General features: G+C 48.9%; 1 protein-coding gene across 2 annotated transcripts in view; it reads left to right on the forward strand.

Annotated features, from left to right (window-relative positions):
* Positions 1-15,888, forward strand: part of PDE8A (phosphodiesterase 8A) — a 146,578-nt gene that overhangs the window by 117,734 nt on the left and 12,956 nt on the right. For both annotated transcript variants that reach the window (XM_069560392.1, XM_069560391.1), the window contains exons 10-19: positions 633-684; positions 776-818; positions 4,419-4,496; positions 7,964-8,034; positions 8,232-8,396; positions 9,197-9,245; positions 9,702-9,837; positions 11,331-11,529; positions 13,520-13,737; positions 15,362-15,494. In XM_069560392.1, coding sequence (XP_069416493.1) covers positions 633-684; positions 776-818; positions 4,419-4,496; positions 7,964-8,034; positions 8,232-8,396; positions 9,197-9,245; positions 9,702-9,837; positions 11,331-11,529; positions 13,520-13,737; positions 15,362-15,494 — 1,144 coding nt within the window. The remainder of the gene's footprint in view (positions 1-632; positions 685-775; positions 819-4,418; positions 4,497-7,963; positions 8,035-8,231; positions 8,397-9,196; positions 9,246-9,701; positions 9,838-11,330; positions 11,530-13,519; positions 13,738-15,361; positions 15,495-15,888) is intronic.

The raw sequence follows: 15,888 nt of genomic DNA on the forward strand, positions 1-15,888 counted from the left end.
CTGGCGACTGCCTCAGGGAAATGGCTCTGTGTGGGCTCTCTGTTCTGACTCTGCCTTTCTATGTCCTTCCCTCATTGAGTGGGGGCAAACTGTGTAGGGATTGGATTATCAAGGGGAAAAGCTGAAAAATGGAAAGAATAGTAAATAAGTGAGGAGAGTCAGCAACTCGCAAGAGAACCTTAGCTGCCTGGTTCTAGACACCCACATTCAGCCCCAGAGGGGCCTGTGACTGTTACCACGAGTGTTGTGAGCAGACTCTGCTGAAACTCAAAGACGAGCATTAGTGTAAAGGCTTGTAAACATGAAAACATGTGACGGAACTAAAGGCTTTTGGTTAGCTAACAGGGAGTACATTTTTGAAACCTGGGTATTTTTTATTAAATGTTGCGATGACTTGGAAGGATTTTGTTATTTTCACTGAAGAGTCAACCTCTCTTCTCCAGAGACACCAGGGAATGCCTGTGGACTCTTGTTTGTTTATTGGCAGCCTTGACCACAAGCAATAGAACTGCTCTCTCCAAGCCTTGTGTGTGCTGTGAAAGAGAGATGCTCTTTTCATAACGGAAAACTAGCTAGCTGTCCACCAGAATTGAGGGCCAGGAGGAATATAATGCATTGTTTTCTACTTGCAGAAAAATTAGACACTATGTGTCCATTATCAGAGTGTGCAATGGCAACAATAAGGTATGTAGGGGGAGCCCTGGGGGCCCAGCCGGATTTCCCTTACTGCGTCACTAGGCACTCAGATCTAACGGCTTCTGATATTCATTTCTAGGCGGAGAAGATAGCTGAATGTGTTCAGACCGACAGTTATGCAGGTACGGTGCCCTGTATTCACCCTTAGGGTTCACTGAGCTTTGGAAAAACTGGAAACAGGCCCTACCTCCGATGAGCTCACCTGGTGTGTAGGTGGGACTGTGTTCCTAGCGCTGTAGCAGCATCTCTTTCCCCGACTCCCGGGTCCTGAGCACAGGTGGGCATTCTGACAGGTATCCTGGGGCAGGTCTCACCTCCAGTGCGTGCACGTCCGTGAAGCTGTGTTGAGCGGAGTGTGGTCTGTCAGCCTGATGCTTGAAGAGGCAGTGGTGTTGGTGTCGGACCACATGTCTTCAGCGGAGACACCCCATCAGACCTGCCTCGCCTCAGGGCTGTCTCGGGAGGACTTAAGTGGGGGAGACACCTTACAGACCAGGCTCCCTTTTTACAGACAAGGAGATGAAAAGCCCCATGATTTGCTCCGGGACATCCAGCTAGGAAGCGGTCAGCTGGCACTCAAGCCCAGACGGCCAGCTCCAGGAGTCTGAGGCACATGCTGGGACAGTTCCCCCGGGCGCCCCGAGAGTGGTCAGGCTTTAACCTGAAAAGAAGAGGGCCGTATGGACAGCAGGGGCACACAGCACGTGGTCAAGAATGACCGTTACTGGGGAGGAGGGCGGGGAGCGAGGCAAGTTCCAGACGGGGAGAGGTGGACTGGAGTGAGGAGGCGGGTGCAGAGGAAAAGCGACCTAGACGTAAGAGGGAGAGTGCAGAGTGTGTTCTAGAAAGAGCAGGGCGACGTTCCGACCGGTACAAAAGGTCAGTGTGGGAAGGAGGTGGGATCGTGGAGGGTCCTTCGGTGTTGGGGGGAAATTAGGCTCTCCATCTGGAAGCAGCAGCCTCAGTTGTCTTCACATCCCCGATGCCTGCCGTGGAGCCTGACCTGCCCCAGGCGCTCAGCGAATGTTTGCTGAGGGGCAGAAAGGGAGAAGAAGGGGGGAACTGCAGGAGGTCACAGCGCAGCTTCTCAGCCTGCTGTTTGGACCCTGATCTCCTTGGAGCTCAGAGAGAGGAGACTCCGCAGTCTGAGTGGTTAGAGTAGGTGTGGCTGGACGGAGTAATGAGCATTTGGGCAGGGCACCGTGTCCCTGGTTGGAGGTGGAGGAGCGGAGTCAAGGCTGTTCCTGAGACAGGGGAGCTGTGTCCATGCAGCCCATGTGTGGTCAAGACTGAGAGAGATGAACGGCTGGCTGCAGCGAGCACACTGCTCCTGTCCTTGACTGCCAGGGAGTTCCTCTTTACCTCCAAGGTGCTGAGGGTGTTGAGCAGGCGAGCCATGGACTCCAAGTGGTTTGTTAGTGGTGCTCTGGTTTGTGTGTGTGCATATATCTGGAGAAATAGATACGCATCTGTCTGTTGAGTATCTGCAACGTGCTGGCAGTGCTGGTCACCCAGGAAGGGGCGGGGAAGGTCATTTCTGCCTTCACGTCGTTCACAATTAGTGAGGGAGCTGCACAGTAAAGCCGATGGTTCCCGGCGGGGTAGGGGGCGGGGTGGGGCTGAGGCATTAGGGGAAGGCTCCCCAGAGGGGAGGATACCTGAACCACATCTGACCTGCACCTCCAAGAGGACAACCAAGCGGAGAAGGCAGAGGGAGGAGAAGGCAGCCGGGGAGGGCGCCTTCTAAGTGGGGGTGAGCAGCTACTGCCACGGCAGAGAGATCTGGGAGGTGGCCTAGCACATCATAGGTAACTCATGGTAGCTGGAGAGATGAGGTTCAGAACAAGGGACCTTGGGTCCACACTGGGGAATTTACACCTGACCCTAAAAACAGTGAAGCACCATTAAAATGTTCTAATCAGAAGAGTGAGCACTGTCTGGAGAGAATGGGTTGGAGAGGACAAGGTTGGGGCTGGTAGGACCGGTGAGGCAGGCTGTCCCTGTAACCCAGAGGACGATAACCCAGGTGTCCTGTAATCCAGGTGTCCGAGCCTGGACAGGGAAGAGACGTTTAGGAGGTGGAATCTAGACATTTATCACACCTGCACACTTGAGGGAGAGCGGCAGGGAGGCGTCATGGATGACTGGCCTCCAGCTAAGTGGACAGGTAGATGCTGCCCAGTGACTGGGATGAGGAGTGGCCTGGGAGAAGAGGGCCAGCTCGTCTGAAGCGCTGAGGGGCGTCCCCATGGAAGACGAGTGACCGGGGAGGATGGAAGCATGGGGAGGATGGAAGCATGGGGAGGATGGAAGCATGGGGAGGATGGAAGCATGGGGAGGATGGAAGCATGGGAGGACGGCCAGGAACACGATAGCAGCACGGGACTGAGTAAAGGCCGTAGGGAAGAATGAGACGGTGCTGTCTGAGAAGAGAAGCGGGTGCAGAGAGTGAGCCTATGGGAACAGCAGGGTGCTGAGGAGTGGGAGACGCGGTGATGGAGACCAGGAAGGAACAGCTAGAGGTGCAGGGAAAGCCAGGGTGGACGTGTGCAGACCAGAGTTTTCAGAAAGCGAGCTCAGGCTAGCACTGACTAGTGTCTAGTACACAGGTCAGACGAGGCAGGTCACAACTGACTCGAGTCCTTCAGAGGTAGCAGCAGGAGGTCATCGGCGATTTTGACGAGGTCACTGCCAGTGCCTATATAGAAGAGAACGTACCAGAGAGCAAGTGGAGAAGGTCTGGATGGTGGAGAGGAGTACAAGGGCCTGCTTTTGGATCCTGTATGCGAGCAAGAGTCCAGGGAGGAAGCCAGGAGAAGGCAGAGAGCTCATCTCACGGGGCTCCCAATGTCCCCATCTGTGAAATGAGAACAGGCTGGAGAGGCCTGACACCATGGGTGACACCCAGGAGGGCGCAGGAAGGAAGGTTAGCTTGGCCTTGTCATTGATCGGTGTGGGGTTGGGGGGAGAGAGGAGTCAGACCCCTCCTGTTTGGGCTGGAGGGTCAGTGGTGCCATCCACAGGAAGGGGGTGCAGAGAAGTAGACCCCAGACCAGCGCTCCCTGTCCTACCTCCAGAAGAGAGGCACAGCCTCTCCCAGGGCATTTTAGGGCTTGTATTGTAGAAAAAACACAGATTTTTTTCACTTTGGGACAAGGGTAGATGGGGATCAAAATTTTCCCACCACTTGTTCAACTACGTAGAAGTAGGTGAAATTCCCCTGAGTTCATTTCTGCCAGTTTTTGTGGCCTGAGCCTCTGTAACAATCTAGAAACTCAAAAGCCCTCGTTTATGGTGAGTGGAAAAAATTTTTTTTTAGAAAGTTGGTCTCGCTTAAACCCAGTTGTTGAGAGACTTCATCTTGGTGTACTGTGTTGATTTTTGCAGCATCCTAAATGGCATTCTGGCTTCCCTGGAGGCTCAGACGGTAAAGCGTCTGCCTGCAATGCAGGAGACCCGGGTTCGATTCCTGGGTTGGAAGATCCCCTGGAGAAGGAAATGGCAATCCACTCCAGCACTCTTGCCTGGAAAATCCCATGGACGGAGGAGCCTGATAGGCTACAGTCCATGGGGTCGCGGAGTTGGACACAACTGAGTGACTTCACTTCACTAAATGGCATTCTAAATCTTAAATTTTGTCTTTTAAAGCTTTCATATTGGTAATTTTACTAATATGTTGTTATAATCTCTTCACGGAGGTAATTTATCATTTATTTCCACAGATAATCAGTCAGGCAAACATAAAGACAGGAGAAAAAGCTCCCTAGATGTCAAAACTGTTGCCTCTCGAACAAATGAAGGTAGGTGACAAAGACGAGGCAAAAAACGTGCTCCTCTGAGTGGTGGGCACATGGAAACATGAGGCTCCCTTCCTCATCTTGCCTGGGTGACGGCCCCCACCCTCCAGCTCAGCAGGCAGGGGCCCCTATAGAAGTCTGCGTGCGTTTCTCCCTCGCCCCTGACTCCTTTGCCAGTAGGTTCATCTGACCCTTCTGATGGAGTCAGGGAATAAAGAATAGATTCCCCCCTTCTGCTGCAGGGGCAGGGGGCAGAGGTGGTACAAGGAAGTGTGTGGACTCAGGCCTCAGCTTGACCTTGGTTCAGGTCCCAGCTTCATCTACTTTCTGTGCAGCCTTTGGGGTGGACTTGAGTGCTTCCATTTCCACGTCATCAGATGGGAATAATTCTGCGGTCCACAGGGGACAACGTAAGGATTAACTGAGTGTGTGTGGTGCCTGGCAGGGGTCATGGCAGCTGTTGGCACCATCTTCACCATGGTCCTCCCCGTCAGCGCCCTTGAGCAGAGCAGAGGTCACTCAGGTGCCCCGGACCATCTTCGCTGCTACACTGTGACTCCTCTTCATCCTTTGCATTACTTTGTCCATTTCTCTATTTTGAAGAGTTTAAACATTTTTCTTTTAATGGTTTTGGGTTTTAATGTTTGTTCTTTTTGATTGACTTGAAGTTTACATATAATCCATATTAAGTGTTGAGTTCAATAAGTTTTGACAGTTCTGTACCGTTGACCTGTATAGACTGTTAGCACCCACCCCAAAATAGATACAGGAAATACACACATGCAGGCCTTCACTCGCGCACAGGTCTCACACACAGAGGCATCCACAGATTTCTTGCACGAGTTAGTCTGGCCTCTTCTGGCGCCTCACAGAGATGGGATGGCGCAGTGCACACGCAGTGTGGCTCCTCTCACTTGTCTCGGCGTGCTGGAGGCTCACCCACGTTGCTGGGGGTGTTAGCAGTTGGTTCTTTTCTGTTGCTTGGGAGCACTTCATTGTTTGTATATACAATTTGTGATCCATTCTCTTAGGAATGGTCCTTTTGTGTTCACCTTTCCATTTGAGGGCTGTTAAGGGTAAGGCTGCTGTGCGTGCTTTTATGCAAGTCTCTCTTTGTTGACATGTGGGTTCGTCGCCCAGGATTGGCACTGTGGGGCCTCTGGGCACCTGTGCATAGTTCTCCCGGCAGGGGCTGTGCCTCATGCCGCTACTCATCTTCGAGTGTTCCAGTCGCTCCTCATTCTCTCATACTGGCTTACACTAGGTTCTAAACTATAGATACTCTACCAGATGTGATTTTAATTTTAATTTTCTGTATGACACCTCTTTCATATGCTTACTGGCCATTTGGATATCCTCTTCTGTGAAGTGACATTCATAAATTTTGCCTATTTTTATCATTGGGTTTTCTCTTGCTTGTTGGTTGTAGGAATTCTTTTCATATTCTAGATGTGGATATGTGTTCCAGACATACTGTTCTGAGTTTGTGGATTGCATTTTCACTCTTAATAGTCTTTTAATGAACAGAGGTTCTTAATGAATCTTAAAGTTCATTCAATCAGTGTTTTCTGTGGTACCTAGTACTTTTTTGTGTCCTTTTTAAGAACTCTCTCTATCCCAAGGTCGTGAAGACTATTCTCCCACGTTTCCTTCTATACGCCTTATTGTTCTATCTTTCACTTTGGCTCTGTGATTCATTCCAAACCAGTTTTTATATTGAGTGAGGGTAGGGATCAAAGATGAATTTTCTCCCTGCAGGGAAACCCAGCTGGCCCATCACCATATGGAAAGACCATCTTTTGCTATAGCATCATTCTTGTAAACCAGTTGACTATAAATACATGGTCTGTTTCTGGACTCATGTATTCTGTTTCATTGTTTCATTCGTCCTTGCTTGCACCAATACCGTGATCAGTTACTACAGTTATATGGTAAGTCTTGATATCTGGTAAAGTTCTTCAAGATTATCCTGATTATTCTAGGTTCTTTGCATTTCCACATAGCATTTAGAATCAGCTACTTAGTTCACACACACACACACACACACACACACACACACACACAAAACCTCCTGGGATTTTATTGGAGAGTGTCTTAAATCTATAGATGAAGTTGGAGAAACTTGAAATCTTGATAATCCTGAGTCTTTCAGAACGTGAACGTGCTCTTTGTCTTTCTTTAGGGCATCTTTTTTCTCAGCAGTGTTGCGCAGTTTCAGTGTGTAGGTCCTACACTTGGATTTCCATTAGATTTATTCCTGAATACTGATTATTTTTGATGCTGTCATAATGGTTTTTTATTTTAGTTTCCAGTTGTTTGTTGCTAATATATAGAAATATAATTGACTTTTGTGTATTGACCTTCCACCCAGTAACCTTGATAAACTTACTGACTGTAAATGTAGCATTTGTAGAGTCTTTCAGGTTTTCTGCACACGCAGTCACAACAATCTTTATTCTTTTTTCACCTTCTTGTATTCACTGTATTGTTTGGTTTTTATAAGTATATGTCACCGTCACTATATTTTTTAATGAGAATAAGTCCTATTATGACATAGTGATAGAATAGTGGTTTCAATTTTTGGTTTAATGACCTTGTTGGGTAAAGTGGAAAGATAGCATCCATGTGCCAGTCACCAGCATTAGATTTAGGGAGTTTTTGTTGGTCTCTGCAATTTAAAGCATGTGTGAGCCCCTGAGTAGGTTAGTCCTGGTTGTTTCTCCTCAGGCCCTTGTTTGGTAAAATAAGGCTGACATCTCAGCGGGTAGAGCAGTGTGTGGTCCTCTCTGGCCTTTGGTAAACAGCATGTGGCTGGACAGTGGGGCTTTCAGGGAGAGACAGAACACCACGTGCGTGTCTTTTCCTGCCCGTTCACTGCCCAGGCTTCTCCCCACCCCAGAGGAGCTGGGTCTTGACAGGAGCAACAAAAAAGTAACAAACATTAGAGCATAATACCTGCCACCTACCTCAGCTAAGCTGACAGATTAGGTACCTATCTCAAGCAGAACAGTGAAAAGCACCAAAGGATGCCTTGAAAAGCTGAACCAGAAATACCGATTTCAGTTCATTGAGCTGTATTTATTGTTCCCGCCATATATGAAACAAAGGGCCTGTGTGGCATTGTCTTTCAGAACGTTTCTCTCCTGGGTAGCAGCAAGCTGAATTATAAAACGTTATTGTTACAGACACAGAGAGGCTAATGTGTGGCCTCGACTTGCTAGATTGCTTCCTCTGTTCTCTTGCTGGCCTATGACCTCAGAGGTTCAGTCTAGGGGGTCACATGCCTCCCAGTGCCTTGAACCGAAGGAGGCAGAGTTGGTCTGCCAGAATCCTGGGCTTGGTAGGACAGGGAGGAAGCTGAGCCACCAGGTAGCCCTGGTCCTGCCCCTTCACTCCTGGAGGAAGAGGGTGGGAGGCAGTGAGTGAGGCCACGCTCACCCTGATCCCTGCACCACCTGGTCTCTCCACAGTTTCCAGCCAGAGACGACACTCTTCAATGGCCCGGATCCATTCCATGACGATCGAGGCGCCCATCACCAAGGTGACGCAGCGACCCACAGCAGTGATGAGGCCCTCCTAGTTGTATGGAGCTGCTGCCTCTGCGGAGAGAGGAGGGCGACAGGAGCACTTTGGCTGTCTTAAGTTACAATGAGCCCTGCTGCCAGCCTGACTCTGGATTGCTCTCTCATTGCCTTTAAGGTGATGAGAGTCAGGACTTTTCTTTCCGTATTATTATAGGTCATCAATATCATCAATGCTGCCCAGGAAAGCAGTCCCATGCCTGTGACAGAAGCCTTAGACCGTGTGCTGGAAATTCTAAGAACCACTGAGTTATATTCGCCACAGTTCGGTGCTAAGGACGATGATCCTCATGCCAACGACCTCGTTGGGGGCCTGGTGTCTGTGAGTGTGCTGACAGGCTGCTGGCTCCATCCCGCTGCTCTCGCTTGTTTTCTCAGAGGTTACTTGTTGACATGCTGTCCTACACAGCGCTCTTTGTGTGTGGGGTCAGCCAAGGCCTAGATCATCCACTGCTCAGGCTCAGCTGCCCTCCTGCTGAGCCATCACCCACCTGCTGCCTGTCCAGGGGGGTGGGGGGTACGGGGGACCTCAGCTTGGAACAGAGGGAGGAGCGTGTTCAGGACAGCCAGCTTGTCTGCTGCGTTGCGTCTCCATTTTTACTTAAGGGCTCTACAAGTAGTTGATTTAAATAAAATTTGAAGATTTTGAAAACTGGGGCAGAAAAAAATATGAAGTGTTTCATGCCGTATTACAGAACAGAATGACTGGCTCCCTCCAGAGCGTCCTGTACAGATTAGGTGACATCGTGGGAGGAGGCTGAGGGATCATTTTGTTAGCTGGAGGCTTTGGACCACGGGCTCTAGGTGCCGTCTAGGATAGAGGCCTCCAGCTCTGTGGAAAACAGACCATTCCATTACCATCTGTTACCTTCTGTCTTGGTGACAAAGTTCAGAAATGAAAATTCACCTCCCTGCCTAATCACTGCTTGCCAAAGCCACTAGATTTCATACCAGTAGGGCTGTCAGTAGTCATCAGACGGGTGATCACAGGGGAGCTTCGATGTGTGCGTGTGGGTGGAGACGGCCGCCCGCAGCTGTCCTCTGTGACTGGCTGTCCTGGGTTTTCAAGGAGTAAGGAATACTTGTGATTTCCTTGTTTCTTATTTCCTTGATTTTTATCAGGATGGTTTGCGAAGATTATCCGGAAATGAGTATGTTCTTTCAACAAAAAGTAAGTTTTTCCTTTTTAATTTATTGGATTGCTACTAGCATGTTAGCTAATACTATTGGGGCTTCCCTGGTGGCTCAGACAATAAATAATCTGCTTGCAATGCAGGAGACCAGGGTTCAATCCCTAGGTTGGGAAGATCCCCTGGAGGAGGGAAAGGTTACCAACTCCAGTGTTCTTGCCTAGAGAATCCACGGATAGAGGATCCTGGCAGGCTACAGTCCATGGGGTTGCAGAGTCGGACATGACTGAACGACTAATACTGTCATTAGTATTATAGCCACACTTAAAGATAAATTTTCAGATAAAAATTTTGAGATTTTTTTTTTAATCAGTAAGAAGTTTTTGGTTTATCATAAACCCTAGGAAACAAAGCATCTGCCCCCAAAGCTCCGCTTTTCCCCCTGAGGGGTGGCAAATGCTGTCAAGCCTGTTGATCCCGTTCTGTTTACCCTGCAGACCTTCAGCAGGCTGCCGGCAGCAGCATCGTCCCCATCTCCCTTCATGATGTCCCGTCACAGATAACTCGGGCCATGGAAAAGGAGGAGTACTGGGACTTCAATATTTTTGAATTGGAGGCTGCCACTCATAAAAGGTGAGCCCATGGAAGCTCAGCAGACAGGGAGTTGGATTCCAAGGGCCAGTGTGGAGAAAGCCTCCCCGGGAGTGTAGGCTCTGCTCAGAGCCGGTCCCTGGTTAGGGAGGAGGCCCCAGGAAAAGAGCAGCAGATACCTCGAGTCAGGGAGAAGCCAAGGGGAATTCGCTTGGCTATGACTGCCACAGAGGGAGAAAGTGACTTACTCGGAGTCTCCAAGTAGCAGAGGTTTTCTTTTTGTAAGATACGGTTATTAATTTCTCCTGTAGGTATTAAGTAGTGATATGTTGACATTGCAGCAAAGAGCCTCACTTCAGAGCTCAGAACCACTGGCAGTCTAGTGGTTAAGATTCCACACTTCCAGTGCAGGGATCTTGGGTTTGATCCCTGGTCAGGGAACTAAGATCCCACATGCCACTCAGCACAGCCAAAAAAATAAATACATGGATGTACATGCTGAGAAGAGCTGTCCCCAGATCTTGATTGCTGTGTTGGTGACAAGCATAGGGACACCCCACACTCCAGAGTCCTGACCTGAGTGTGGTCCCCAAGAGTAGGGTGGGGTTGGGTTTCCCCTCCCATATTATACCTCGCTGGAGAACACTCAGCCAGAGGAGTGTGGTTGGCTTGGCACACGGGAAGGGCGTTCAGACCTAATGCCAGCCAGCACTGCCCTTCAGGAGGGTGAGGCGTCAACCCCAGCAGACAGGCAGAGAGAGGCTGTTACAGGAGACTCGTCGGGTCTCATCCCATGTGGGTGGTGGTCCCCATGACGGCCCCTGCCCTTTGCCCACACTCAGAGTGAGTCAAGCTTCTGAGACATTCTGCATTTGTGTGCCCCACAGGGCCAGTGACAGCGACAAACCAAGCTGTGGGCACTGGTTTACATCCTAATGTGAGCTGGCACAGGGCGGGTCTGCCCAGGTCCTGGGAGCCCAACCAGCTTGGCCACTGCCTCAGCAGAGCCAAAAGCTAAGGCCAGAGGCTGGATGATGGTGACTCGCAAGGACAGGCCTCATTTGGCACCAGCTGGTCACCTGTCCGGGGAAGCCTCCACCTCCAGAGTGTTGAGACCATCACATGATGTGTGCCAGCGTCTGGCTCACGTGCTGCCGTGGGGAACTGGTATCTTCTTCCAGCAAGACGTCTGGCCAGTGACGCACGTCCAGCAAGGCCCCAGGGGAGGATGCGGTTAGCCTGGCAGCACGTTGACCTGGACACCCTCTTGGTGCCGGGAGGCCTCTGCAGCAGTTACGCAGTAGGAGCACCGTGCGGGTGCCCCCGGAATTGCAGCTGGGCTCTGCCCAGGGCTGGTGCCGGCCACCAGGAGAGAGCGCAACAGGGCGCCCCCTGCAGGCCACCCTCACAGGCTCCACTTTGCTGTCCTGCTCTCTCCCTGAAGTCTGGCTCAGGTTTGCCCGTTGGATCTGAACAGATCAGACACTCTACCTGTTTCTCTACTTTGATTTAATGCTGTGTGTTTTTCTCTATAGGCCTTTGATTTACCTTGGTCTCAAAGTGTTTGCTCGCTTCGGAGTCTGTGAATTCTTAAAATGCCCCGAGGCGACGCTGAGATCCTGGTTACAGGTGATCGAAGCCAATTACCACGCTTCCAACCCCTACCACAACTCCACGCACTCTGCTGATGTGCTGCACGCTACTGCCTACTTTCTGTGCAAAGAGAGGATCAAGGTGAGCTGTGCTGGTGCCCTGTGCTTCACAGCAGGGGTGAGGGTGCTGGGTATAGGGTGCCGTCTGGCCCAGGAGGGTGCGGCCTCCTGAGGCGCAGGGCCACACCCTGGCTCTGGGGAGTGGATAACTAATTCCCGACGTGGCCCTGGGCATTCCCCCTTAGAATAGGAGCCACTTTAGCTCCAGCTTTGAGGACTCAGGAGAAAAGGGAATGTGAGTGTGTCACAGTAAGAGCGTCACAGAAGACAGTGCCATCCAAGGCACTCTGCTCACTGCCCACTTCCAAACCAGGCTTCCTAAGAAAGCTATTCACATTGTAAATCATTTCATTAGGGAAATGTTTGAAGCAGCAGCTAGGCCTGCACTGCTCTGCCAGGGTATTTGTGTTATTAGTATTTCTATCATCGTCCGCCATAAACTGGCACAGAAGCCCAGGGAGCGCAGGTGCACAGCCGTGTCAGTCTCGGAAGCACCTGAGAACGGAGGAATCAGTGAGAAATCAGGGCCTCTCAAGGAATGAGACAGGTCAGCCTCCAGGCACAAGAGCAGCACAGGCGAGTCCCGCCTCCCTCTAGCTGTATTCTTTGGTGGTTTTTTGTTGCTGTTTTGCTAAAGGTCATGTCTAAGGCCGCAGGTAGGACAAGGGTCCGGGGAGAGGTCTGTTCTCATAAAGAGTGAACTCAGAGGGCAGAGGAGAGACATCTGTGTCGGTGTGGTTCAGCATAAAGGCAACCTAATTTTTGCTGTAATTTAATGCTTTTGAAACTCCTTGATAGATAACATACAAATATACATTCAGAAAGCTACTAATACCTTAATTTTGCCATAATTTATGACGTAATTTGCATCATAAAATTCACCCATTTAAAGGTAGAACTCCCTGGGGGCTTCCCTGGCACCCAGCGGTTGAACTCCATGCTCCCAGCGTAGGCGCTGCAGGCCCGGTCCCTGGCTGGGGAACTGAGGTCCCACATGCCATGCAGCATGGCCAAAACAACCTTTTTTTTAAGTTAAAACTATTGAATTTCAATTTAAATAAATTTGCAAGCCTGGTTTATTAGATATACACCTTTTCTTCAAGTGTTCGCAGGATATTTCCAAAAATGATCTTGATACTAAGACACAGTCTTGATATACTTCAAAAAACTTAAATAAAAAAATGTCAGCCACTACAAATGAGAAAATATTTCGAACAAATTGGGGTTAAACAAAGAAATAAAACCAAAAATAACAGAAAACAACAAAATGAGAAACCTATGTATCAAAACCTATAGAATGAGAAGAGCAAAGTGAGCATCTGGGATTGTTCTTTGAAACAACCAAGAGAATTCACTGCAAGTCAGACTAATCAAAAATACAAAACAAAGGTATCTAAACTTTAAAAAAAAAAAAGGTATCTAAACTTAAAAAAAAAAAGGTATCAACTTAAAAAAAAAAAGGTATCTAAACTTTAAAAAAAAACACAAAGGTATCTAAACTTTAAAAAAAAAAATACAGAAAACAGGAATATACACATTAGAAATGGAGACTATTAGAAGAAAGTACCATGCACTTCTGTACTTAAAGTTTTAAATGGAAACTATTGGTCGTGCTGCATGGCATGTGGGATCTTACTTTCCCAATTGATATTTTAAATCAAAGTACTGTTCCAAGTAGAAAGTCAATACCTCAGACTAAGGACCTTTTTTTGTGATGGGTCTAAAGACAGACTGGCTGAGGAAGTGACTCCTGTCTGGTGAGGACACCCTGTGTCTTGGTAAATCCCTAACTTGTGCGACACTGGGAGTCAGATAATGTTTCCTCTGAAACATGCAAAGATGAAACTATTTCTGAGTAGAGTTAGGAAAACTGGATTTGCTCAACACTGTGCTTTTCTCAGAAGTTTGAAATATTCTTACCTTAAAGTCAGAAGGGCAGAAAGAGAACTACACAGAAGGCTACCTTGCTTTCAGTGTCATGCCCCAATTTTTAAAAGAACTCTTGTTTTCAGCAAACTTTAGACCCACTTGATGAAGTCGGTGCCCTCATCGCAGCCACTATCCACGATGTGGACCACCCCGGGAGGACCAACTCCTTCCTGTGCAATGCCGGGAGCGAGCTGGCCATTCTCTACAATGACATGGCTGTGCTGGAGCACCACCATGCGGCCTTGGCTTTCCAGCTGACCACTGGCGATGACAAATGCAACATCTTTAAAAACATGGAACGGTAAGAACAGTGAGCTGGAAAGTATGTTTCCTTCTGCTCTTTAAAAAACAATTTTGCTGAGATATAATTAGGTACTATACAGTTCACCCATTTAAAGCGTGCGGGGCTTTTGGTATATTCCAAGTTGTGCAGCCATCCGTATAGTCGACATCTGCAACATTTCCATCACCCCCAAGGGAGCCTCGAGCTCATAAGCAGTCGCTGCTCTACCTGCCGCCTCCGTAGCTTTGTGAGTTCTGGGCATTTCAGACAAATGGAAGCACCCCAGGATGTGGTCTGCCGTGTCTGGCTTCTTTCACAAGCATGATGGTTTCAAGGCTCAGTTCCTTTGTGTCCTGAACATTTCAAGACCACAGTGTAAGGCTGACACCTTGACAGATTCAGAAGCTATCGTCTTACACCTCTGCCTGGCAGACTCCCAGCAAGCTCTGCCCAGCAAACTTCTCATGTCTGATTGGTGATGCTGTGAGATTACAGTGTCTTCTCTTCTTGATGGGGCCCTCACTGTCTAGGGTGGGGCTGTTAGACAGAAGTGATCTGTCATGAGGAATACTTACTAATTGGGATTTTAAGGGAAGTTATTAAACCTAAGGGATTTTAAAACACTTTTTCTGTTTTAGAATTTCATATGTGGACTTAAAGTTGGTTTTTCCATAGTTGCTTACATATACGTCAGTTATCACTGGAAAAATACACAAGACCCTGACAGCTTTGCCTGTCTCCAGGGAAGAGAGCATAGCTGCAGAGAGAGTTCAGTTTATACTCTTTGTACCTTTTATGTTTTTAATTAAATGGTTTCCATCCTCAAAAAGTAAACTTTTTTAAAATAAATATAAAGGGCTAGAGGAAGAGGCATCAGGTATGCACTATTGATTCTCTCAGCTTCCAGATGGTCCACCCTCTGTGTTTCTGGGCTCTAAAATTGTTGGGTCTCAAGGTTCCTCTGTGTGGGGTATGTTCTTCATAACCCCAGCTGGCTATGTTCTAGCTTTTCTTTAATCTTAAGAACTATATGCCTTTTGCTTATGAGAACACGAATAACACTGTATCTGTAGTCTTACGCATGTGCTGTGCTTAGGCACTCTGTCATGTCCGACTTTTTGCAGCCCCATGGACTGTAGCCTGCCAGGGTCCACTGTCCATGGGGAGTCTCCACGCAAGAATGCTAGAGTGAGTTGTCATATGCTTCCCCAGGGGACCTTGGGATAGAACCCAGGTCTCTTGCCTTGTGGGCAGATTCTTTACTGTCTGAGTCACCAGGGAATCCCAAGAATACTGGTGTGGGTAGCCTATCCCTTTTGCAGGGGATCTTCCCAACCCAGGAATGGAAGTGGGGTCTCCTGTATTGCAGGCAGATTCTTTACCAGCTGAGCTACCAGGGAAGCCCACAGTTTTGCCCAAAGATTCTCATGTTAACTTCTGTTCAGGTTCTCCTTACTAGTAGCAGTCCAGGCAGCAACCTTTAACCTTCGCATTCTTTGAAGCGTGCCCTGCCACTGCAGCCCAGTTCATTAGAATTTCAGCCACAGTGGACACAGGCCCTAGATCACAGCTGGTTTTCAGGAGCGCCTGTCTGGTCTGGATCAGTAATCAGCAGTAGCCTCTCCTCTTTTGTCTGAAATAGGAGCGACTACCAGACGCTGCGCCAGGGTATCATCGACATGGTGTTAGCCACAGAAATGACAAAGCACTTCGAGCACGTCAACAAATTTGTCAACATCATCAACAAGCCCTTGGTAGCATTAGAAGAAGATGAGGTAGGTGAGCGGACTGCAAATGGAGTCTGTGTTTAGGGCTCTTCCTCCTGTGTGTTGTGGGGAAACCTGGGCTTAAGAGATCATGAGTATTACCATCCCCGCACTGGGCTCACTGCATATAAATACTTTTTTAACCAATGGAAATTAAAGTACAAAGACTTGGCAAGACATACAAGAAAAAGCATGACAATTCTGTAGGGACTTGACGATAGAGAGGTGGGCCGTTCCTGCGCCCTTGTTCAGCAGTCGCCCCGTCCCCTCCTCTGAGTACTTTGGGGCCAGCTGGAGACCACGAGGTCTCTCGCCAGCCACTGCCGCGCCTGTCCTCTGCTGGTTTGTGTCACAGGAGGATGGGGGTTGGGGAGGCTCCTGGATTTGGACCACAGGGTGCTGG

This window comes from Ovis canadensis, chromosome 18 (assembly GCF_042477335.2).
Source record: "Ovis canadensis isolate MfBH-ARS-UI-01 breed Bighorn chromosome 18, ARS-UI_OviCan_v2, whole genome shotgun sequence".
NCBI lineage: Eukaryota > Metazoa > Chordata > Mammalia > Artiodactyla > Bovidae > Ovis > Ovis canadensis.